The 26,182-nt window shown below is 43.6% G+C and overlaps 1 protein-coding gene across 1 annotated transcript; it reads left to right on the forward strand.

Moving 5' to 3' along the window:
- Window positions 1–370: 370 nt before the first annotated feature.
- On the forward strand, window positions 371–20,530 carry TAF15 (TATA-box binding protein associated factor 15). Its single transcript, XM_082776533.1, has 16 exons — window positions 371–472; window positions 3,026–3,062; window positions 4,174–4,222; window positions 4,428–4,518; window positions 4,597–4,714; window positions 7,058–7,341; window positions 8,187–8,301; window positions 14,678–14,712; window positions 15,312–15,344; window positions 15,908–16,017; window positions 16,567–16,696; window positions 17,933–18,022; window positions 19,392–19,476; window positions 19,563–19,648; window positions 19,764–19,866; window positions 20,158–20,530. The coding sequence occupies exons 1-16, from the start codon at window positions 463–465 to the stop codon at window positions 20,195–20,197; spliced, it is 1,416 nt and encodes a 471-aa protein (XP_082632659.1). The 5' UTR covers window positions 371–462; the 3' UTR covers window positions 20,198–20,530.
- Window positions 20,531–26,182: the final 5,652 nt, after the last annotated feature.

Genomic DNA, 26,182 nt, shown 5'->3' on the forward strand with positions numbered 1-26,182 from the left:
TTAATATCTGGGCTCTGACGACGCAGCTTTCCTTCTGATGGTGCCACCAGACCACCCCGCAGACCCTTCCCAGCCATTCCAACCCCGGCATCCTGCGAGCTGCCTTCCTTTCAGTCCCCTACTCCAGCTGCAGGTTCCTCCAACCCCCCAAAACCCCCTCCCGCCTTCCCCAGCACCGTGCAGGGACGCAGCCCTCGGGGGCGAGCCCCCCCCCTACCCCTAACCCCCCCCAACCTCCCACACACACCCCCAACCCCCCCCTATCCACTTGGTACGCTCCCCTCCCTCCTCTCCTCCTCCCCCCCCCCTCCGCCGCGCGGGTGGGAGGCGCCGCGCGCTGCCATTGGCTGCCGGGGCCCCGCAGTCCGCGCGAGCTGCGGGGGCCTCAGTGCGCGCGCGGCCGGCGCGGCGCTCGGTCACTGCCCCCCCCCCGCTGCCGCCGCCGCCGCCGCCGCCGCCGCCATGGCCTCGGGTGGGTGCCGCGGGGCGCGCGCGGAGGGGGCGGGGCCTGCGCCTCCCGGGAGGGAGGGGGGAGAAAAAGAGGAGGGGGGAGGGGGGAGGGGGGGAGAGGGCGCCGCGGCGTGGGGGGGGGGTGAGGGGGGAGGGGGGGATGCGGGAGGGGCCACGCCCCCCTGATGGCGTCCGGAGGCCACGCCCCCCATTGGTGGAGGCCACGCCCCCCTCGTGGAGACCACGCCCGTTCGCGTAGGCCACGCCCACTCGTCTGGAGACGGTCTCGGTCACGCCCCCTTTATGGGATGGTCACGCCCACTTCATGGGGCGGGGGCTGTAGGGACACGCCTCCTTTTCTCATAGGGCGGGGCACGGAATGGCCACACCCCTTTTCAGAATGGAGGCGGGGCTCTGCGGGGCCACGCCCCCTTTCCGCCGGGGGCGGGGGAGCGAGGGGTGGGTGGTTTCCAGCCCCCCTCTGGGCCTGCCCCCCCCCCCCCAATTTTGAACCCCCCCCCAATCAATTACCGTGTTTTAATTGGGATGTGGCTCCAGGCTGTGTGAGGTGGGTTCTGCCGTGCCCCCCCCTCCTTCCCAGGACCTTTCTCTCTGAACTTTGGCTGCTTTCAAGGAAAATGCCCCCAGATCCATCATTTTCCAGCAAAAAAATGCAGTTTGCAGAGCTGCTGCGAGGTTCCTGAGCCCCCAGAGCCCACCAGAATGAACCCCTCAGGAGGCCAGGGAGCACTCTGAGAAAGGCTGCTTGGCACGCACAAAAATGCATAAATAGAGGAAATTCCTCCGCTTCTATGCATTCATATTTTACAGGCTCCTTATCTGGTGGCTTTCAGTCTCCTTCCAAAACGCTGTGGTTTGGCACAAGTTCGTGAGGGAGAAGCTGAGGGGATGAACTGCACTGCTGTAGTTCGGAGGAAGTTACATCCTTCCTCAGGAATTCTTCCTGAGACGACCCCTCGTGTTCTTTGCTTTAATTAGCACTATTAATTTCGTATCAATTTTAAGTGAGGCATTTTTAAATGCTGCAGCCTATTTAATGGTAAGCTTTGTTATCATGCAAATGGAAATAACAAAAATCTGACCTGCCCTGTACACGTGTGTGTAGGCACTGGCAGGAGTGGGGCTATGAGCAGGGGAGGGAGGTGCACTGAGCAGGTTTGGGGCATTTTGGTGTGTGCTTTGGTTGCAGAATGGTTATAGCTGTTTGTGTATGGCTTATGGCATTCATCCTGAACTGGAATTCACCCTCGGCTTCAGCTTTTTAGACAATTCCAGGTGTCGTGGTTAGATATATTGCAAGAGAGAGGGGAGAGACTAAAACCAGGAGTTCTTGGTATCCGTTCTTAGACTGTGGTACCCCAATGTTTGTACCGCTCCCTGGGGTGATTCGGAAGGACCAGGAGCATCCTGAGGCTGTTTCCCAGACTGACAGTACTGGCAGAGAGAACCCGGTGCTGGGTTTTGACCAGAAGATGGAAACTTCAAGCGTAAAGGTCAGGATTTGAGGCACCTGCACAGAGCAGCGAGGCCAGCAGAGGCCGTGTGGCTGGGAGGCCGTGGCCATGAAGTGCTGGAGCCCGCTCTGGAGAGCTGCACCCAAAGGGCCTGAAGGTGGTGGAGCAAAGTATGCGGGTGCTGCGGCCCCACTCCTGGCACGTGTGGCCAGCTGGGGAAACAGTCTGTAGGGCTTGGTGCTTCCCTTGGTGCTGTGAGACAGCTCTTAGTACTCAGAAATTTGAATTTTTACAGAAGCCAGGGAATCTGTCTTTCTGCCATTAACAAGACAAAATGTGGTAAGCTAAATCAATAAAGACCAAGCAGCATATTTAGGAACTGAGTTCCAGCTTAGGTATTAGTTTGTGTGTTTGGTTTTGTGACATTGATAGCTTTTACAAGTTAGATGCCATACTTCACATCAATTTCAGTGATTTGTCTTTTTTCTTACTTGAAATTGTATTCTGAAATCCATATTCTTCCAGCGTGTTTGTCTTTCAAGAATCCATTTCCATGATATCTGATGTTTAGATTAATTGGAAATAACCTCCGTAATACCTGTCTGGACAAGCTGTATGTAACTGAATTAATTCTTGCGTGGTTGGGGCTATCAGCAAGGGAAATGTCATCTCCAGATTCTGTCTCTGTGCTAGGCAGAGCTTTTGTAGGGTGCCTTCAATGGGGTGGGCCTGGCCTACTTAGCTTTGCTTGATTAATGAAGCAGCTGCATTCTGAGCCTTGATGATGGGACTGTATTCAGTAGCCATTAGAGGGGGTTGTGCAGTCCTGAATCTGAGGATGCACCACGAAAATGGAATCCAGATGCTTCACAGAGAGAAGTTCAAAGCATTTGTACCTCCCCACGCTGTACTCCTCTTCGCCCCATCAGGATTTCTCATCTACTAGCAGGAAGCAGCTCTCAGATTCTGCTGGGAAAGTACCTGCGTTGTCTAGTGTCTACACCTTCCTTCCTCTCCCCCAAATTCTTCCTTTTATATTAAGTAGAGGAATAAAGTATCAATTGGAAGTTCTCAACATGTCTTACTTCTTCTTCTTCTAGATTCGGGAAGTTACAGTCAGTCCGGGGGCCAGCAGAGGTATGGTATTTTTGTTTGTTTCTTTCTCTTGGCAATTAAATGTGCAAAATAATGGCAATTTAGGATTCCCAGCAAGGTGTTTGAATCTTGGAGTGTGATACATTGTTGATAACGTTTTTGAGAGTAACGGTTGTGGAAAGCTTGTAGCCTTGGGCCTTTATTAAGAATCCTTATAAGATAGAGAAAAGGTGATGTTCCTGAAGGGAAGAAAACAAGGAGGGTTGAAATGGAAGGCTATCTTTTAATAAGAAGAACTTTTGAAATGTCATGGATATACAGAAATATTTTCATACGTCTGCCTTAAGCTGCTCACTGAGGTATTAGTCAAAGTTTATACAAGCATAAAGGTGATGGCCACATTAATACTTGACTTGCCCAGTAGAGGGACTTTTTTTTTGTAAAACAAAAACAAAAACAAAACCTTTGAAAACTGTTCATAATAGTGTAATTTAAAAGCCATTTAAAAATAGCTGTAAGATTTTTGGGGTGAGGTTGTATTTTAATCAGTAAAAGAGAAGTGTTCTTACAGAAGCATGAGATTCATGGATAATACTGACTGTGCTAATGAAAGTGATCGGGTTCTGTGCGTCTGGCAGTATGAGTTTGAGTTTATATCTGAGTTTGATGTGAGTTTCAGCACATGATTCTTCTGTAAGTTCATGAAACCTTAAAGTGGCAGAATAATGAGTAAGTATAATCGAAAGCTAGTGCGGTTTTTGATGGTGGTGATGTCAAATTGTCCAGCAAACACCAAATTGACAGCAATTGACTGAAATAAAATTAACTTTATGAGAATGTACTGAAAAATTTAAAATTCCATGGGTATATATGGTACAATTTTCTGTGATTCGTAAGAACCTATCAAATTGTAGTAAGCCCAACCTTCAAGTACTTTAAATTTACACTTGAAACAGAGCAGACATTAAAACAAGCGCTTATAGCTCTGCCAATTAGCTGTGGCAACCATACTGATGCTTTTCTAATATGCCTACAGCTGCAGGACTCAGATGAAACACCTATTTTCAAAATGAAAAGAAACTTAAAATAACACCCAAAGTACCTTCATTTTCCAGTGCTGTAAAAGCTTACTAGCTGTGTTTTTCTCTTCCAGCTATTCCTCCTATGGCAATCAGGGCAGTCAAAGTTACGGGCAAACACAGGTAAGTTGAGAAAAGTCATCGTGTCCTTCAAAGCAGATGTTTGAGTAAAATAAAAAATAAAAATTTGTTCCTGGCTGGCCATGTCAGGGCTGGGAAGAAATGTTCTCAGTTTGTGCTTGTTGTTTGCAGTCGTGTCTAGCAAAGAAAAACTGCAATTACCTGCTGTGGAATTTGCACTTATTTGAATACGTTATTTAAATTACAGGGATATTCTGGTTATGGGCAGAGTGGAGACAATTCCTCCTATGGACAGAACTATGGAAACTATCATGGGAACTATGGACAAAATCAAACAGGTTTGGCTAGCTTGTTACATTCATTGGCAGTAATTAAAAGGTGAATATTTGCTGAAAATTTTTTTCCTTGATTTTCAGGTTATGGACAAGATTCCCAGGGGTATGATGATGAATCCGGTTATGATAATCAGAATCAGAGCTCATACAACCAGCAGTCTTACAGCAGTCAGGGACAGCAGAAGGGGTCGTCCAGAGGGTAAGGAAGCTTAAGCAATATTTGCTTAAACTACTGTCTAATAGTTGTGCGTTCCTAACTAGAGCTATAAGAAGTTTCCAGCTACAGTTGCTAAAATAAAAAGCAAACAACAGAACAACCAACAAACATCTGAAAATTCCCACTTTTAAGAGCTTTATAATGGGATTGCTGCACTCAGTTCAGTACTTTACACAATTACAATTGTATTTTATTTCTTAAATGATATACTCAAATCAGTTTCAGTGGGATTAATAATACAGCTTTGAAAATATCCTGGAAAACACTTTCCAGCTTCCCATAATGAGTTAAAAGGCCACTTGGTGCTAGAATACCTTTATTGTGTAATTTGCAAGCTCCATGTTTACACTCTAAGGTTATGTCTTACGGTAGCTCTTTAATGAGGCTCAAGTGGCCTATTAAAATACACTGTACACACTAAAGCTCATTCCTGTGTTCGTGGTCCAAAAATTCTTACTTTGTTTTGCAAGGTTTATATAACAATCCGGACTTCAGCAAACCAGTACTTGGTTTATGGTTTTGTAGTTGTTATTGCCAAACATCTTAATATAAACAAGCACGATTTTAATCTGAACAGTAGGTGATGTCACTCAGAGTAGAGCGTCCTTTGCACATCTCAAAGGAAGGCAGGTACATGGTTAAGTTTTGGTTATCTTTGCTTTGTTTTCTGAGAATTTTTAAGAGTTGTACAAACATACACAAGACTAGGCAATAACGTGGTTTTTAGCTCTGTAGACATCCTGTGGAAAAACACTGCAGTAGGGCGTAGATTCTCCAAAACAGTTGGTTTTGACCAGGAAAATTAACATCGAAATTGGAGGGAAACTGTTTTATGTATGGTTGTAACAAATAAGGAGAAACTGGGATGGTAAAAATGATAGCTTTGGAGAGGATGATCACAAAATCGTAGCTCTCACTTCCTGAGGGAAGGGAGGAAGGAAAAACTGCAAACAGTGGAGGCTCTCAGTGATGGCTTCTGTTGTTGGTGATGGTGAAAAAGCTAAAGTAGATCTGTCTTTTTTTGAAATTAAGATATAAGCAAAGTTTTAGCAATCTCTTTGTTACTGGGATTAGTGACGTTGAAGGTAAGATCTAGGCTAGAACTGGGAGAGAGCAGGTTACACGAGTATTTAGTTACATGGGATAGTTTGAGATTGGTTGGTGTGAATGGATTTCATCTTAGAGTTCTTTGAAAAGCTGGTGGAGACTTCCTGTAGGCTTTTAGCTTTTTGTTTGGTTGGTTTTCTGAGGCATTTTGGGGAGCAGATAAGATTGCTAAAGACTTGAGAATGACAAATGTGGTGCTTAATTTTTTGAAAAAAGGTGAGAGAAGGGAGGAGGAAGAGAAGAAAGGGTGACAGGTCAGTGATTAATTTCAGTTACTGGAAAGGTTATACAGTTAAGCTGCAACGAAGCACCTTGGGGGAAAACAAAAAGATGAGTAACAGTCAGTGTTTCGTGGTTACAATTTATTTCTCATAAATTTATGCAATCTATTGCTATGACAGTGTAACCTAACTGGAACAATAATTGTCTTGCATATCTAGTTTTTCAAAATACTTTTGCTTCTACCTTGCATGCTGAATTAGGAAGTAGCCTAGGGACATGCGGTGTAGGTGAGGTTTTCTTGTGGTTGCTGTAAAGTTGATTAAATAACATAGTCAGAGAAGAGTTATTGATGACTCCCTCTTAGAACTTCGAGGCACGTTGAGTTATAATATCCAAGAGGTCAATGTTTCTGGTAAAAGCTGGTGGGATAATATGTACAGATGGCGCTAAAATGGGAAGAACTGCAAGTTTGTTAGAGGACATCACTACAGTTAGAATAAGTTCTTGGCAAAATGGTAGAACACCAGAAGATAGGGTGCAGTTCAGTAATGCAAAGTTTTGAGGGCTTTTTGTAGGCTGGAAGTACCAACTGCACAATACAGCGTGAGCAGCCTGTGTCTTTCTTACTGCTCTGTAGGAGAGGATTTGGTGTTCTGTGGGTCATGGGCTTTGCATCAGCTATTGTCACGCAACTGGGGAGCCAACCTTGTACTGGGACATGTAAAGGGAGCACTGCTGTTAAGTTTCACGTGCAGTAGAGATTGAGGACGTCTTGAAAGTGATAGTAATACACACTTTTCTCTCTTGGTTTTACTGGAAGCCAGGTACGTCCCAACAGAGGTGAAATGTACAGTATTTCCATTTCAATATGCCAGTAATGACTTGGAAGGTAACTGTGACTAGGAATTTTTTAGCAATGTTATGTGTTTTCAGCCGTTACTTTGCTCTCTATTCTGTGAACATTTAGCTATTAATACACGTTCTGTTTATTTTAAGTGGAAGAGGCTCTTATGAACAAAAGTCAAACTATGGTCAGCACCAAAGCTCTTATGACCAGCAGTCAAGCTATGGACAAAACCAAGACTCTTATGACCAGCAGTCAAGCTCATACGACCAGCAGTCGGGCTATGGCCACCAGGGCTCATACGACCAGCAGTCGGGGTATGGCCACCAGAGCTCATATGACCAAAAGTCAGGCTATAACCAGCACCAAAGCTCATATGGCCACTCCCAGCAATCCTACCAGTCTCAGAAGGGAAGCTATAGCCACAACAGCCAAGGTAAAATTCAGAGGTTGAATTCAATATTGGCTAGTAAAATTGAACAGAAACACTGTGAAATTGTCTGCGGAAGAAAATCCATCTGATAACTTGATTAATAGTGAAAAGCTCTTTTTTCCGTGTTGGTATTCTTGGGGAATGCTCTGTTTGTTAAGACTTTGAAAAAGTTATGTGGAGATGAAAAGCTTCTGGGGCCCTGAAAGTGTTGCGGTTGCATTTGTTGGAGGCATCCTTGCAGAGTTCATGTCTCTTGAGTTCTAAAGCTCTAGGTGAAATTTTCTTGTAAGTTATTTTGCACCTTTTTCTTGTTTGAAGATGACATATCTTGATCAGTCATGACAAGCTTTTCTACCTCACATTCCAGCTTTATGCTGTGTTGGTGAATTCTGAGATAGACAGAAATGAGAATTGTAAGACTGACCTTTTTCTGCAAAATCTTGACACAAGCAGCTGGGCCCACACTCATCCTTGTTCTGCCTTCAGTGGTTTCTTTTGCAAACTAGGAAGGCGAAGTGGAAGTATAATGAAAAGTATATTTTAGACAATATGTGTTAAAAACTTGGAAAATGTAGTAGTTACGTTAAAATTAAAATAGACAGTGTTTGCTTTGTGAGATAATGTGTGGTGCTGGAAGCCAAGGAACGTAACTGGAGCAAAATCAGACTTTGCTCCATTACTCCCTGGAGTAGATAATGGAAGTGGGATATTTAGAAATTGCCATTTATATCTAGAAAGTGTCAGACTTAAGGAAAACAAATTGTAGAGCAGGAATTTTGTAGGGCTGCCATTTGCACTGCCATTTACTCACATTTTGTCTTTTTTTTTTTTTTTTTTTTCCCCTTCAGATGATCGTCGTGAAAAGAGTAGGTATGGAGAAGATAATAGAGGATATGGCGGGTCACAGGGAGGAGGTAGAGGGGGCTATGACATGGATGGAAGAGGTCATATGTCTGGATATAGGTAAGTAATCTCATTTCAGTGCCTGCAGTTCTTTACCCTTCTATCTTATTATTTAGCTGTTTTTAAATTTTATTATTATTCCTAACTTGATTTAGATTTCCAAAAATGGAAGGTAGTTGGTTTCTAAAGCTAAGCCTTCCTGCACTGTGCAGAAATGCATTTTGCCCAAGAAAAGCATTTACATTCAGACAGATTGAGACCAAAGTATTTGATTTTTATGACACATAGCTATATATTATATTACATCAGTTGCAATAAAAGAACTGCCAGAACCCATCACTTGAAATAGGATATTTAAAACCTATGATATTCTTTTTTTTAATATTGAGAAAACCAGCAGACAGGGTTTGAGACAGTTTTATAAAATTCATAGCTAAAGCAGCTAACCTTTCGGCAGGGAGGTATTTTGACTTTATGGTGACAAATCATTACAGTAAGGTTAGACAATTATCTTTCTGCTTCCTAAATATTTTTTTAATCAAAAGTTTATCTTTTGATTTACTCTAGTAACATTGCTTTTTCTTTACTTTTTTTTTTTTTTCAGTTCTAAACTTTAATTAAAACATAGCTTTTTTTATTGGTTTAGCTGTCAGTATAAACCCATTTATTTTAGGTGAATTTTTAGTGCTTACATTACTGTTTCCCCGTCTGCCATTGACCTAGGCCCTGCCCTGTAAAGAAGATTTACGCACATACTAAATTTTGTGCTTGTAGACTTCTTTCACTCATAGGTCTTAGAGATTGGAACCTTTGTTTTAATCCTATTGAATTAGGACAAATTACATGGCTATTTCTTAAAATGTAGCCAATTGTGACAGTTAATTATGTACCTCCGTGTTATGGCTGTGGGATGCAGAGTGTTCATTCATACAAAGGAAGAATGTTGAGGCTTCCAGTGAGCTTTGCAGCGTTGCTTGCCAACATCACTTTCCCTTTAGCAGACTGCACAACTCTGGGTTATTGCATAAACTCCAAACAAAGAACATTAAGTATACAGTGCCATTCATGTGAGCTGATCTAATTAAAATAAAGTAATCCAACAGCGTGTTAAGACTACATTAAATGTGGTTTAAAAATAAGTATTTTTTAAAGTAAAGTTTGCCTTCTTCTAAGGTTGTCCCAGATGGTACTTCATGGTTTGCTATTTGGATTACGTAGGTGGACCATTACCTCTTTTAATTAGACATGGTAGCAGTTACTTATATAAAAACACAGCAAATTTTAAGATTAATGTAAACTTAACTAGCTAAATAATTTCCAAGTTCATTTACAGTTAAACCTGAACATTTGTTTTTAAACCATGGATGAGGTCTTTTCATATCCCTATGCCCTTTCCAATAGGAGAAATAAATGTGAGCTTCAAAAAACGTTTGGTAGGCTTGATCGCTTTGAAACAAACCTCTGTGCAAGACGAAAATAAGATAAATTAATGTCTGTGAAAATAAAGCCTCTTACCGTATTTTTCCAAAATGAAAGAAAATTTTTGTTCACGCGTCCATGTGGATAATGGTACGTCACTGGACTTGAAAGCCCAAAGAAGGAAAAGAGTGAAGGTGTGAATGGAGAGATGGGGGGATCTCGATGGAAGTGGGAAGACATTAGAGACATTTATTGTGAAGTCTTTCTGCTTCTGTTAAACGACGCAGTCTTTAATGCCATTTGCATTGAATTTTTTTATGAAACTGAAGGACTGTCAGTGTTTTTTCAGTCTTTTTGCACAATTGTAATTGGGGATTCTACTTTTGACAAATGTATTTTACGTAAGTCATATGCTTATTGGAAAAGTGTAAAAGGTTAAATTATATAGCAAGCTGTGGTCAAGGGGAAGCTAAGATCGGGTAAGAAATTGTGCTTGGTCCTGTGAAAATGTGGGGTTTCAGGGCAGTTTTTTTTTTTTTTTTTTTTTTCCCTAAGGACAGCTTGTGTAGGAATGTCAATTCTAACTCCAATAACTTAAATTTTTTTACTTTGACTGTATTTTGATGTTTAAATTGTGGAAATTCCGTAGCCATTAGGAAATATCTAACAATCTCATCTACAGAGATGTTTGCACTGTTGTAGTAAAATAGGCTTTGATTTTTATAATGATTAGAAACTAATGTGTAAACGAGTACTGTCAACACACAAAATCAATATTTCTAAATCACCTAAACAGACTTCTCAAATGATATAGTGCTTGGTTTCGATTTTTTTCATTTCTTGTTCCCGGACTTTATGAAAAAGACTAATAACTGATTTGAGATCTTAGCAGATGAATCTCTTTTGTGCCAGCTAGCAATAAAAATTGTCTTCCCTTGTGATGAAAAGCAGGGGAAACTTGCTGCAGCTTGTTCATCAGTAAGCATTACCCAGTCACTGGTGTTCTCACAGCTGTATTGCCTAATTTAGTCTGTGGTGCTGGGCAATGAACGCATCCTGTTCACAGGCCTTTGGTTGCTGGCACGTTGCTGTCTTGCACTAGTGAAATCAGAGACTTTGGCCACTGGTTGGACATTTGTTTTATCGCAGGATTCTTGCCAGCTCCAGTGGCCTGTAGAAGCTTACCCTGTGTACCTCTCAGAGAGTCTGGCAGTGCAAAAAATTCTGGAGGATTTGGGGTAAAATCAAATTAGCATTTTTAAATGTTGAGAGCTCACGTTTCTATGAGTACCCTCTATCAAATATTTTAAAATATATTTGGTGAAGTTAAGGTGTGAATCATTATTCTGAAAACTAGAATGACCTGCATGCACACTGTAGCGAACGCTTTCCGCACTCATTTTTCTTCTGTGCCTGTTCAAAGTCATGTGGCTCTGAGAAGAATATCTTGAGAAATTGCTTTGCAGTTTCCCTAGCTGATAGGATGATAGAGAATAATTATTTTCATATGTCAGCTGTTCACTTTTTAATCTTAGTAACTGGGGGTTTCAAAAGAATTCTTCAGATTTTTTGAATGATCTTAAATTACATCTTTTGGGAATCTAGTACTCGATTTTTCTGCCCTTTCATTTTGAAGCTTTGAAAATTGATGATCTCAAAAAGTCATATTTTTGGCTAAGAAACAAAATCATTTTCTTTAACCCATAATAGAAGAGGCTCCTCTTTGAGTTGTTAGGGTTAGAAAGCGGTTACACCAGGTTGTTCCCTTGCAGAGCAAGTCTTTTTCTTCTTCTTCTTCTTAGTCCTCATCTAAAAAATGAGGAATTAATTGCTAATTGTGGTTATGGGACTGAATCGTTTTGATTAAGCATGCAAGTGGGAAATCCAGTAGCAATACAAAGCAGGGCTATTCTCTCCCACCTCAGAAGAGCCATTCAGCCAGTCGAGTACCCGTACCCACGCAAGCGCCCTTCTGTTAGAGTCTGGACCAAACGGGAGAAGCTTTGCCATTGAATTTGCGCATGAATTTGTTAGTGAAATTACATTGGTGCAGTTTCGAAAAGAATTTTGATGACCACATCCTTGGGTATGGCTAACTTTGCTCAACGCAGATTTTGTTCTTTTCCAGATCTGCACTATAAACAGGAATTACTTACGCAGCTTAATTGCTATATTAGCCATTCCGAGTGGGAGTTAGCTTACTGCGGTATCAAGAAACTCCAGCATAACGCACAAGGTTTTTACAACGGGGTGGTTTGTGTTCAAATTAATGTTTAACTTGTAAGAGGCTAAGCTCAAGCACATATAGGCTTCGGGGAAACATGAGCAGAGGCAATAAATACGGGCAGCAGAAAAAGCCATCTGCCGGTGACTTCACAAGGAGTGCTCTAAGCATTCCTTTCTTGTTTGCAAAATCACATCCTTACATGTAACTCCCACACACTTGATGAGGCATAGATACACGTCACAGGCGAAAATTTGGTTCCTGAATTGTTAGTGCTGCTGCCAATATCCGATCACTTCTATGTATCATTTGTCTGCGTAGCGTTGAGCTTTCCGTGTAACCGAGCCTGTAATTTGAATTGCTCCCAGCTGAGGTAAGCAGTGTTCAGGTGAACTGCGTTTACACTCAAGTAGATGATGTTTAGATGTGTGACCAAGTATGGAAGAGCAGCTGATAATGTTTTTCATAGCAGTAAGTTTTACCACCGTGAATGGTGTCACGTACGCTCTCTGGCTGCTCCAGTTCTCTTCTGTTTTACCTTTGGTGGTGGTCTTGCTGAGTCTTAGCAACTTGTTCGTGATCCTAACGTTGGGTGCTGAAACCCCAAACTGCATCTGGTCAGTCATACGTTTGATCTGTGTGCCAGACTGATGAAGCAAGAGGCTGTGAAAGGCTGAAATTAAATGTTCCACATCTTCTGGAAGTGGCTCGGTGCACATGGGCAGGGACTTCGAAGTGGAGGAGGGCACTCACCCGTCAGCGAGGGTATCTGCTGCTGAACGGCTGCAGATTTTGGTTGGGTCAGTGGGAGACTGAGCAGGAGATAACATGCTGAAGCACATGTGGGCAAAAACATATTTCTACAGCCTTTAATTAAAAAACAGTAATTGAAAAGCATTGGATTGCACTAACACTTGCAATCCAAGGCACAGAATATATATTGCAAAGTTAAATGAGGCTTTAGGCTACGACTGCCTATGCATTGTATATATCCAGCTCCATCGCTTCTGAGTCATAGTGCACACGTTTTACCTCAGCATCTGAAGTAAAATCCCCACGCCCTGTAACATTTTGGCTGTATTGGTCATGGATTTTCTCCATGTTTTTAGATTGTTGGGTTTTGTTTTGTTTTTGAAATTTATGTCTGTGCTGCTGTACACTTTCAAAACAAAACATACGTGTGCTGGATAATGCTGTCCTAGTGAATTGGGACCATAATCAAGGGCTTGAAAGCTTTGATATCGTTTCTATGGTTGACGTATTGACTGTTGTGTCTTATTTCTGTGTTAAAATTTTAGAAAAGCAGGTGTCTTACTGAAAATTGTTGGGTTATAATGACATTTTCTTTAACTGAACTGAACTGGAGGTGGCAGAAAGATATTTAAAGGGTTTTTTGTGTGATCACCAGGATGGTTTTATCATTTGTCCTTGAAAACAGCCAGCCTTGAATAAAGACCAGCTCTGATGCTGCATCTACAATTCATTCACTTTACCTCTTTAATGAGCAGAAAGTAATTGCTTATGAGTAAACAACAAGGCAATTTAGCATTTAGATTTTTTCCGTGGAGTATAAATTACAAATTGGCAGCAGAAATTCAGTTTTATTTCATTGCCTTTTGCTGGGATACGTGTGTCCTGTGTCAGGACCCCCAAGAGCTGGCAGATGGAATTAAAACCTGGAGCAACTTCTAGCTGTCAAGCTCCTTGCTGGAGATGCTGCTCATACCCGTGCGTTACTTCCAGAACAAAATTCCTGGGGCTTGGAGACAGCCCTCTGCCTCGGGGTTTGAGCTTGGGCTGGCTTTATTGTAGTGTCTGAGCATGAAAGCTTGAATGTTGCCAGGCCTGGTGGCAGGTGAACCTGCCCAATTTTTGGCTGGCAGCTGTGTCTTCCACACAGGGGAGGGCAGGCAGCTGTGCGAGGCAGTCTTTGTGACACTTGCTTATTGACTTTCCAAAAAAATCCAGTGGTTGTATTTTTCCTGAAGGCTTTGACTATCGATTGCATTGTATTCATAGCACGGATGCAATTAAAATTGCTGTTGTGAAAGTTCCTACCTGCACAAATATTTACATTTTAAAGAGCGAGGGTTTATTTTCATGCACATAATCGGAGGCGTAACATCCTGTTCCAGCTCCCCCTCCTAACCTTTGAAAATTGATGTGTCTAATCTCTTAACTTGGTCTGCGTTTTGTGCCGCAGGTTGCAGAATGAATGAATTAAAACTTGACGGCCTCTGCTTTTGAAGCTCACATGCACACACCTCTGTAATGGGCTAATCGTGCAGCAGCTCCCCCCAGACCCTTTCTCAGAGAATGGCTGATGCTGCTGATTTGCCCCCATTACATAAATGCCTAACGATGGAGGTTAATTAACTTTAACTCTTCTCATTTCTAGGAAAGTATAAAGTACTAATTATTCCAGAGCAGCAATTACACCTACAATTAAAGCCCATTAACATTCATGAAAATAACGATTCCCTTTTAAACCCAGTTCTTAATAGCAGTCATTTTGGTTTAGGGGATGGGAGGAAGTATTGAAACAAAGATACCTGTGTGGGCTAGTTTAAATGACTCGTAAGGACACTTCTCCAGTGCAGCACCCTGTGAGATTATTCTCTTTCGTGTATTTTAATCCTTGAACGTGAATGATTAGTGAGGAGAACACAGGGAGGGTGCTTTAGCAGCTAGAGAGTAACTCTCAACTTGTGATCAGTTAACTGTAGTTTGAGCCTTGGGCTCAGCGCTTAGAGACTTAAGGAAGAAATCATTTCTTCAATTTTTCCTCTGCAGTGGTGGTGACCGTGGTGGCTTCAAAAATTATGGTGGTAAGTGCCGAGTATCCAAAAATGTTTCAGTGGAAATTCTTTATAAATCTAAAAGCCACCAATATCTTGTTACTATCTCGTAGAAGCATTGTAGAGTTTTGGTGAGGCTGGTGTGTTCATGAGTTTTAATAGCCAAACCTTTAGCAGTAAGGTGGATTTCTACTTTGTCCAATTGCATGAAAGAATTTGTGGAGGCGGTGATGTTCACCGGATTTTTTTTTTCTTTTTCTTTTTTTCATTTTATTTTGTTGTTGTTGTCGTAACAAATGCTTCTTAGAAAGGTCCTAGAGGGGGAAAAAACACCTTGGTAAACTGCTTGGTGGTCTGATAGCCAGCACTTGCAAGATAACACCAGCATAGCATCAGTGTGGCAACTGCTACATGCTGCAAGTTAAAGAACACAGTAACGTCCTACAGACACCCTCTGTTGAACGTTTTAATCTTAATATTCTCTAAATCTCTGGTTAATGTTTTAGATCTTAGATGCATTGCATACATACTTGAAATATTTTCTTGTCTTTAAAAAGAGTCACTTGAAAATGTTTTGCTAAAAATAGTCTTTCTTTTTTTTCCTTTTTTTGTTTTAACCCGTTTCATAGGTCAGAGGGATTATGGACAGAGATCAGATGCTGGTAAGAAAGCAAGCAGTGGCTGTGAGTGGATTTTTGCTCTTAGGTCATTGCTTTTAAAATGTATGTCTAGAGACACGGATGAGGCTGTGATTCCCATGGTTGAAAAACAATTTAGCTAAAGCTTGTCTTAAAATAGATTCCTTTTCTTACAGCGCATGTGAATCTGTGGATGTTTTTTGTTGCAGCAAGTAGGGATTTGCTGCTGAACTTTGAATTGGGTTGAGCCAAACAAATGCTTTTTGCTGCTGTAACATTTCTGCTAAACTTTATTATTGAAAGCATACGCTTCCCTGGTGGGTTCGGATGTCCCAGCTGCATGGACAAGCTGGGTGGGTGGCAAACAGCTGCTCAGCTGTTGAACATATTTGGGCTGATGTACTGCAGCACCTGAGGGTGCTGTGCAGGCCTTTTTGGAGTTTGACATTAACCTCAGAATCATGCTTTCTGCTCATCTTTTATCTCACACAAGTTGTCTTTGGGATTTAATGGTCCATTACTGGGTGGTGTGGATCTAAGCTTAAAATGTTAAAGGTGTGTGGTAAATGTAGCTTATTTTTTGATAGATACAGAGTCTGACAACTCTGACAACAACACTATCTTCGTGCAAGGACTCGGAGAAGATGTTTCAACAGACCAAGTGGCAGACTATTTCAAACAAATAGGTATTATAAAGGTATGTGAAATGGGAAATCATTAGTAAGGAGGAAGAGGGCTCGTGGAGCTAGTGTATTGGAGATGTACTGGTATCATTTGAGGCAGATGCTTGCTCTGACTCCCCGGGAGTTATGAATAAAATAATATCTTTATCTGGGTTCCCAGATGACAGCTCATTTGAAAAAAGCTGCTGGTGCTGCCAGCTTACTTAGTGACATTTAGATTGCTTCGTGTCTCTTTCAGTTTTTCAGTCTTTATAACCCTTAACACCCTATCCATTATGCCATCCTGCTCCTTCAGCGAGTATGCTTCAGCCTATGGCTCTTCCTTCTGTTTCTGCAGTTCTAAATGAGGGCTTCCTGCACTTGACCTCAATTTTTGTAAAAACTGGGCCCATCATTATTTCATGGAGAACAGTCAGTCAGTATCCCTCGGTCAAAAGCATTTGGTTCTCAAAGCTAGCTCCAAGAGGATATTCCATCTAATGAGAGTTACCCGTTACAATTTATGCTCTGAACTGACTTTACCAGTATTTCTCCTTTGCCAAATATATGACCTTTCTTTTCAGACCAACAAAAAGACTGGCAAACCCATGATAAATCTTTATACAGATAAGGATACTGGCAAACCGAAGGGAGAAGCAACGGTGTCTTTTGATGACCCTCCTTCTGCTAAAGCAGCAATTGACTGGTTTGATGGTGAGTGAGATGAGTTGTGCTTTTTGTGATTGATGAATCTAACAAGCAGTGGAGAAAACCAATCAATAACCTCACGGGGGACAGTATGTTACGTTTTGTTTTCCTAGGGAGAACTATTTTCATGGTGTTTTGTGTGTACTGAATTCCTGTTTTATTCAGTGGCAAAGCAGTTGTGGTTTCAGACCAAAAATGTGTAAAGAAACACTTTAGATTTGCTGCTACACCTCAGTCATCCCTGCACAAAGCATGAGTTGGTGTTCATGTAATTCAGGAGAGCGTAACTTCTTGTTCAGTCCTATAGAGCTGTAATCTGTAACTAACAGCTGAATGGATTTCCTACGGTGTTAGTATTGATATTATTAGTGATGTGGTAGCATTTTCAGATTTTGGCAAGGGTTACAGCAATCTTGATCCAAGTGCTTTGTATACACACAGTGGAGAACATTTTTTTTTAATTATATGTTCAATAGAGGAAGATAGCAGATTGCAGAAATACATTAATATAAAACTCATCAGTCCTGATGCAGAAATTGCAATGATCTTTTTTTTCTTTTTCAAGCTTACTACCACAAAAAAACTAAGTGCCTGTTCCAGTGACCTTCGTGTGTTCACAGAATTTTAATAACAATGGGCAGCAACAAAAGTGCATAGTCCATTTTGGTCTTAAATGATAATATGTAAAAGTCTGGCATGGCGTGCTATTTTGCTAATAAAATACAGTTCATTTTTTGTTTTGGGGGATAGATCAAATATAACTATATTAGATATTCATTCAGCTCTACTTGCTTTGTAATAAACCTTGCATCTATGAAGAACCGAGACCTTATATTGAAAGAAGTCATGTCTTTCCCTTACTTGGGAGTATTTCATTTTTGTGCTGGGTATTGAATTGTACAAAAGCCTTGTTGCCCTACCTGGGGAAAGAAGTGGACTTGTAATGCACCTGCCCATGACAATAGCAAAAATATTCTTACGTATCTAGTTAAATTACAAATTGCAGACTGTATTTTAATCAAAAGAAATATCTTTTGATTTATGGAAAAGCTATTAAGTACCCTAGTGTTTGTCATCTCACATTTGGACCAGTGCATTCAACAGTAAGAGATGACTCCAGACTCCCTGTGTCTTAAAAGGTTTTAATTCAATCTGCATGTGCAAAACACTTCTGTTCTTTTGAACTAGTTGCTATGTTGTCGGGAGCTCATTTGATCTTACTCTCACTTTGTCTTTCTACAGGAAAAGAATTCAATGGCAATGTTATCAAGGTTTCTTTTGCAACCAGAAGACCTGAATTCATGAGGGGAGGTGGAGGTGGTGGACGTCGAGGTGAGACTTAAATCTGTAGAATCCTTTCTATGAAATGAGATGCTTTTTAACTGGTAATGGTTTATAAAAAAATAAGTTTGTAGCAGTGATTTGTCAGTGTATGGGCCTTTGGGATTCTGGCAATAAGAGTTGAACCAACTTAAGTGAGATCTGTAATCTTTTATGCACAGCACGGAATCTCTGCTTTCCTTCTGAACTGAAAAGTCTCCAGATCATGGCTCAGCATTTATTACAAAGAGATGACAATGACTTTGAGGCTGTACAGGTTCTACAGAGACAGCTGTGAATTAGCAGTGAATGTTTGCTTTGAACAGCAAAGTCTTGAGATACTCTGATGCTTGCAGATGGTATTAAGCAGGTTAAATTATTCAGCTGTTCCTGACTTAGAGCAGCAGTTGGAGGTCTGACTCCTTTAATTAAATAGACATTAATTTCCCTGATTCTCTACATAATCCAGTTTTATCAGTAGCCTGCTGGATATAAATTACCATTTCACAGGAAGCGTGTTTTGTGTGGCAGCTGTCAACACATTTTAGTTTTAAATCAGACAGTTCTGTAGGCTGATTTAAAAAAAAAAAAAAAATCTTCAAGAAATTTAGTTGGTATAAAAGTTCTTGGTCTTTTTGATACAGAAAGCAAGAACTGTATTGTCTCTGGGGTTGTGTTCGATGCATGCTGGCATTAATCCAGGTGGTTGTTTTCTTAAGTTTTTGTTCTGTGACTAAATCAGGCCATCTGTGATTGATATCATACATTGTTAAATCTTTATGACATTTTATTAATGCACATGGTGGTTTTATATTTATCCCCTGGCAATTCAAGCTGATCAAGTTTCCTTTTATTGATGAAAAAGAATTTATAAGAAGTATGTAGTGGAGCAGATTTTTGTGGTCTTCTTCTGGCCACCATGTGCTACTCTTGCTTCTTATTTTTCCTCATCAGCCTAAATTCTAAGTCTGTCCATGTAAGCTTGTGTACCTCAGCTATGCATTAACATTAACCTCGGGATATCAAATGCCATTGAGGTTTGGCAGTGGCTGAAACTTCTGTTGTTCTTTTCCCCAAGCCTTCTAGCTAAATGGTATCTACTTGTCAGTGAAGGATTAAAAAAGTAATTTTTGAAGGCTGAATTCTCCAGTGGTACAATTTTTTGCCGTTGGCCCCATTCTCTGTCCTTTCAGAGTTCCTAGTGTGGCTCGCCTAGTAGGCGATCTTCTGCTATTTACCTTAATCACTTACTCCTTCTTCCACGTGGGAAGTCTGTCTGTCACTTGAGTTCTGAAGCCAGGGGCAATCCTTAAAAGATTTTTCTCATGTATAGGTTGTAGGCACTTCCCCTCTTTTATTCTGATTATAATTTTGTCTACAGGTTCACGAGGTGGATATGGAAGAGGTGGGGGCTTCCAGGGTAGAAGTGGGGAACCCAAAAATGGTGATTGGGTTTGTCCTAACCCGTAAGTGTCATTTTAATTGGGCAGTGGTGTTTCATGCCCTCTGAGTTTCTTAGCAGCTAAGTCTGGGAAATCCTTGTCTTTTCTAGGGGCTGTGGTAACATGAACTTCGCTCGCAGGAACTCCTGCAACCAGTGTGGTGAGCCCAGACCAGAAGATTCACGTCCATCAGGAGGTGTGTGGAAAATCAGTTAAAACTGCTGCATCTCTTCTGTAGTATTAAAATTGTTAATGACTTCTTCAGCTTTTTGGGAAACCTGACTGATGTGCTGATTTGCATTTTCCTCCAGATTTTCGTGGGAGAGGTGGCTATGGAGGAGAAAGAGGGTATCGAGGACGTGGTGGCAGAGGCGGTGATCGGGGAGGAGGCTATGGTGGTAAAATGGGAGGAAGGTAAGCAGCCTCTTTGCCCTTGCTTGGTTGTGCAGCATGTGGACTGCAGAAGTGATATGGACTGAGGGAGAAGAGCATTGTTTGTGTGTGCATGCACAGCTGTGCTATGAAAATATTAACTACAGATAGGAACTTTGGGACAAAATAAGTCAGTTTGCCTACTGAGTGTGTTTTGTGAGCGCTGTTGGATAAAGCTATGTAAAAACAACAGAGTACACAGCAGTAGGTGTGGAGATGTTTGACTGAAAGGACTATTTGTTATGTCCTTGCAACTTTTTCTTTCCCTTTCAGAAATGATTTCAGAAATGATCAACGCAACAGACCATACTGAAGACCACTGTGAATGTTTTGTTTGTCTTCTTGACCCGTTGGATAGTGAAATTGCCAGAGTTTTGCCTGCCGCTTCACCCATGGCCTCTTCGGATAGTGGAACTGAGTGAAACTAGATTTTTATTTTGGTGGGAGGGACTGGGGCAGTCTGGGAGGATTTTTTTTAAGTGAGACATTAAAATTTAATCTTGATTTCAACCTTCTCCTCTTTTCTTTTTTCCCCCCATACCTCTTCAACAGGCCCTAAGAAGGAAAAGGATAAACTGTAAAATATTGCCAAAATATGAAGTGTTTTGTAATACAACAATAAATGCTGACTGTTTTATTTGTGAAATCTTACCGTTTCCCAGTTACTTCAGTTGCATGTGCTTCTTTGCAAATTCCCTGCCTTCCTGTGGTCCTGACATACATGTAAGTAGTAAATAGGGACTTATTTGAAATGCCACTGCTTCTTTGACCTGAGCTTTGTGCTGTTGGCAAAAATCTGCAGTTAAGTCAGCGGCAAGCCTACCTGCTATCTATGCCCTCTATCCCGGACTTACAGACTTGTCCACTTCTCCTTTCTCATTTCCTTCTGAGGCTGAAGTCCCGTGTTGCCTGCACTTCTGCGACGTGTGCTGTGATGTGCCCTGCAGCCTTCTTAAGGAGCAGGCAGATGGCAGTGTGCTCTCGTGCTGCCAGGAGCTCAGCGTGTCCAGGCAGTAACTCCTCAAACAAGGTGGGATGGCTTCAAAAAAAAAAAAAAAAAAAAAGGTACAGCGATACGTAACAAATTACCTTTTAATTGCTGCTTTTGATGTGTGGGTGATAGCAAACGAGTTGTGTGCAGCAGTTTCATCTCAGAGGAAAGATGTGGGCGAGGTCCAGATAGACACATTGCAAGCATTTGGGATTCAGCACTGAAGCCAAGGTTTGAAGAGGCAACGATTCTCATTCCTCCTCGTTCCAGGTCACTGCACACGCTGTGGAAGTGTGTTGGTGTGGTGGGAGTCAGTGAGAAGCTGCCACGGTCAGCTTGTGCCCAGCGCTGCCTTTTCAGCACAAGCAATTTGTTGAGAGCGAAAATCTGGTCGTGCAAAATTCCTGCGTGCAAAATACTACAAAAGCAAGTTTTCAGGGAGGGGGTGTAGTCGTAATCTAGGTAATTGGGCATACAGCTGCACAATTTCCATGCCCCCCTGACCACGTTTTTCAAAGCTTACAAAGAAATGAAGAAAAATAGCTTGTGTTAACATCTGTAACCCAGCTCCCCAGCTCGGGGGTGCATTCATGGTCATGGTAACAGCTCAAATCAGCCATTACCCCTGGCTGTAGCTGTAATAACCATGCTGAGCCTTTTTAAGGTTTATCCTGGAAAGCAGGGGTCTGGTCAGACGAGGCATTCATCACAAGCTCCAGCCAGCTGGTTCTTAATACAGCAGAGTTTTAAGACACCTGTGTCCTAGTGACATTGTGGCTGTCACCTGTGCCCCTCTGGGGAAAGTGATGTGGTTGGAAAAGCTGCTGCTTTTAATACTGGGGGCAACAGTTCTAGCTCCTTCTAGGACCTTCTCAGCCCCCAAGCTTGTTTCTCCCCCAGGCTAAGAGCACTTACGCCTTTAAACAGTCACTCCCTGGCTGGATTACCAAGTAGACCAGTATTCAAGTAAGCCCTGGGACTGCTGGAGCTGTCACCACCTTCACAGCTTTCCCAGCCTGGCAGTGATGCTGCAGGGTGTTTGTTTAGGATCTCTTCTGTACTGGGGCAAGGCAACCTGTGTTCTTGCATGCTTTTTAAGACCGTGAAAATAACTTCTTCACCAGCTGTTTTGTTTTACAGAAAACTTGCAAGTCAGGCAGGGAAACGGGGATACTCAGTTGCTGGCACATATGGTTTTCAGTTGCTTTTGGTGTAGAGAGAGTTAAATTAATTTGGAGAAGCCTGGGAAGATACGTTCTGTAAGAGACATAAACCCAGATGATGATTTAACCATGTCATGGCCTCCAGCTGTTTCTGCAAAGTCCTTTATAGCCCTGCAGTTTTTCTCAGCAACTACCTTAAGTTCAGCAGGGTAAGCTTTAATGAGGTTAAAAGAAAAGTAAAAAACTTAAAAGAAAAAAAATAATCAGTAGTTAGTATCTCGAGGGTTGAATGAATCCTGGCTCTTCCTGACATGGTAACATCTGTTCTGGTGAAGCAGATCGCTCTGTGCTGCTATGCAAATAAAGTCTTCTACTAATGGCCAGTGCTTGATATCAAAAGGCTTTAGAGTTTTGTAGATGCTAGAATTGCTGCTTTTTTTTCTTCTTTAAACAGGTGAGGAAGGTATCTGCAAATGCGTAACTTTCTGGTTTTAGCAGACCAACAGCTGAACTGAAAATGAAAAGCAAATCTCACAAATCCTACTTAGAATTTCTCTCCAGTAGTTACTTGTCTAAAAAACAGGGAGGCTGTCTCCGCAGAGCAAACAGGCTCGGGCTGAGCTGGGAAAAGCTCTGTGCTGATTCCTCCATCTCTTTTATGATCTAGTTTCCTTTTTTTTTTTTAAGCAGCGAGGTTTTAGTTTTGGAAATCAGTACTGTATGGAATGCTGGCGGTTTATTTATAAAAAATACATCTTGCACTTGCCAAGCTCAACAATGACTTTATAGAGAAAAGCGTAGCGGGGGGATGCCAATGTAGAAGAAGCATATGATCATTACAGAGCTGAAATGCAACAAAAATAGCTAAACAATTTCAGAGAGAGCCAAATACGTTCAGAGCTGTCTCTGTATGGCCAAACCCACCTCACCCTGAGAAGTAACACGACTTTGTGAGCTGCTCAAACTCCATGGGCCTGGAGAGCAGTGGGCTTCGCTGCTTTGCCTGATCTAGAAATGAAAGTTTGGATTCCCAGGGAAGCAAAGAGCTCGTGAGACATTATCCACAGTAGATTGTGTTGCTAATGCTGCTGGAGAACTTGCTTTTGCAAAAGGGCTGAGAAGAGCCTGCTTTTCACAAAGTTTTCTGATATGATGTCTGCTGGAGCACAGGTGACGTGCTGATCCCAAAGAGATGCACGTGGCTGCAGCAGTCCTCTGGGCAAAGAGCTGGTGGCATTCAGTCAAACTGCTCGCAGCAAAGGAAGCCCGACCCGTGCAGGTGTGTTTGTGGGACGGCAGCTGGTGTTCCCGAGCACGGAAGGGTTGTGCCGAGCAGCAGTGCCAGCTGCAGGGCTGGATGCGGCCCCCCTTCACCCCACCAGTTTCCCGGTAGCTCCACACGCTGCGGGTAAAGCCAAGGAAAGCATGTACAGATTCTGCATTTTCCTTTTTTTTTTTTTTTTTTTTTCCCCTGTGATAAGCATCTGCTCCTGGCTGCCTTGAAGACAGGGTACGGGACTAGGCACGCTCTGTATCCTGCGTGTTAAAGGCACAGGAAGTCCTTAGACTTGCAAGAACTTACAGTGTGCAGATGAAGCACCCAAGAAAACTATCAAATTATCCAAGCAGAAGAGTTTTGCCCTTGTGGCAGGCTCACAGCTTTGTGAAGTCCTGTGCCTCTCGCAGGTTCGGGGTGCTGCCCTACCAGAGGCTACTTCTGTGGCCGTGCCCTGATGTGCTGCAGCGCTGAGCACCCCGCAGCAGCAGGATTTGCTCCTAACATCCCCAAAAGTGGCATCCAGCAGCCCATCCTCCTGCTCTCCAGCTGCTGCTGAGCAGCAGATGTCTGAGCAACGACCGCTCTGCAGAGGAGGCAGCTGGAGTGGGTGAAATGGAGCAACGCGAATGCACACTTCGAGCGAAGCACTGGAAGTTTTAACTGGCAGCTCTTGTGCATCACATCCATCCCCTGTAGAAACTGCCAGAGGGGAGTAATGCTGTTGCTATTTGCTTATCAGTTACGGTAAACACTGAAGCTACCCAGAAATTTCACATGGTGCGGTGCTATTTCGTAACACCCGTTTCTGAGCTGCTCCAGCACTCACCTCCACCAGCAGCCAGTGGCTGTGCCTGGACTCAGCTCAGCGCCACACCAGCCTTGCAAATGAGCCCCTCAGCCATTAATGGTAAATGAGGAGCTTGGGAAAGGGGTTTGAAATTGAAATGGCTGAGCAAATGAGCTGATCTTTTGTGTTAAATGCAAAGGAGAAGGCTGTATGTTTAGAGACTCAAGAAATCGGCCTGTTTAGGCAACCAGAGCTTGTTTGGATCTAGTGGTCATGCTCTTCTGAGAGCTTTTTAGTAAAACTCGGAGAGCTGTTTGCCAAGGCTTAACTCCAGGCTTTACTTCTGGAGTTTCAGTTTTAGGGCAGAAGCCGTAAGGATTCAAGCTCTCTTCCAGCCCACTTCTGAGCTTTCACCAGATGCCGAAAGCCGTCCACCTTTCCACAAGGCAGACAGCTTTTCCGCTCCCGATGCCTCTCTCCTGAGCACAGCTGGATAAACATCTCTGTGCTGTGCACCGGGACCTGCTGAGACCTGCGACTCGGCACCCAGCGCCCCAGGGCCGAATTCTTCCCCGTCTGGGTGCCACATCGGGTATGGAGCAAGGCGGCAGCGTCACACAGCACCAGGTCAGGGAGATGGGATGCAGGTGCCCCCCAGCCCCTTCCCTGCCTTACACCGAGCAGAGATGGAGCTTCCTGCTGCTGCTGGGCCTGAGCCAGGCACTTTCTCGTCGCCCATATTCTTAAGGGGAACAGCAGATGGATCGGTTGCTTCCTAGAGACGAACCAAACACGGATGCGTTTGCAGACAGGGCCGTTCTTGTTTTGAAAGGAAGCGCGGCTCTGACCTGCGCAAGCGCTCCTTATCGCCCCGCTGCCCTCCCTGTCTGCCAGCCCTGCTTTGCTGCCAGCCTCTCCATGCCCTGCTTCCTTCTTTCACCCCATATTTTGCCCCGTGATGCTGATCCCCTTCTCGAAACCCCATGTCCCGAAAAGCCTCCCTTTGCTGCTCTGGGCCCGGTGAGAGGCCGCGTGCTGCGGGCTCCCTGCGGCTCTCCTCAGGCTGCACTCCGCAGATGCTGCAGGAGCTGCGGGGCTTGGCATGCTTCAAAAGAAGAGGAAGAGGCCCGGCAGCTTTCAAATAGGTGTGTGGTTGAAGCTGGCATGAAAACAAAAGCAGATATAAGTCACATCCTATTATTTTTTTTCTGATCCAGAGCACAATCAAAACATCCTTTCGCTTTAGTCATATTAAAACAGAATAGTCAAACAAAATACTGCGGGGAGTAAACAGAGCTGTTAACTTGTCGTCGCTGGGAACCACCGGGCTCTGGCGGAGAATCCCCAAAGAGGGATGGATGTGGGGGAGCCAGACGAGAGGAGCAGAACCTGTGGCAACTCGGGCTGTGCTCAGGTCGGGTGTTAGGGCCTGGCCACCATTTTGTGTGGCTTGAGGCCATGGGGGTCACTTTGGCCAAAATTGGCACCAGTGTGTGTCCCGTTCTGCACCAGGGAGGCCAAGGAGAAGGATCCGGCCTTGGTGGAGAGAGCTTGGTTTTGGGTGAGGCTATGGGGCAGCTCTCCCTGCCCTACACCCCGTGGCACAGCGTGGAGATGGGGCTGGAGACCCCCATGGGAGCGGGTCCCCTGCCTTGACCGAAGGGGAGCCAGGCTGGGAGGGTGTGAGGGGAACAAACGGGCATTGATGCGAAGGGGGGAGCAGTGCCGGTGCCTTAGGGGTGCCCTTAGAGCCCCCCGGTGCCCCCCAACCACGGGCACGACCCCTGCCCCAGGCTGATTTATAAAATTTCGGTGGTGACGGCTCGCCCCCCTCAGCCCCACACCCTGCAGCGTGAGGGGATCCGGGGGTTTGGGGGGGGTCTCTTTGTGGTCCCCACGGCTTCGGTGATTACAGGAGGGATGAAGGAGACGAGGGGGGACCCCGGGGGAGGTAGGAGGGAGGGGGGGGGGTGCGGAGGAGCCCAGCCCTGCGGGAGGGGCGGGCCGGGGCCGCCCCCGGGGCCGGGCCGGGGAGAAGCGGAGCCGGGACCGGCACCGGGGGAGAAGCAGCGGCGGCG

This window comes from Aythya marila, assembly GCF_965140915.1.
Source record: "Aythya marila genome assembly, chromosome: 20".
NCBI lineage: Eukaryota > Metazoa > Chordata > Aves > Anseriformes > Anatidae > Aythya > Aythya marila.

Bases quoted from the DNA above. Each gene is read 5' to 3' on its own strand.
- TAF15 (XM_082776533.1), top strand. The intron at 3,063-4,173 runs GTATGGTATTTT...TTTCTCTTCCAG, and splicing joins CAGTCCGGGGGCCAGCAGAG to CTATTCCTCCTATGGCAATC. The intron at 4,715-7,057 runs GTAAGGAAGCTT...GTTTATTTTAAG, and splicing joins CAGAAGGGGTCGTCCAGAGG to TGGAAGAGGCTCTTATGAAC.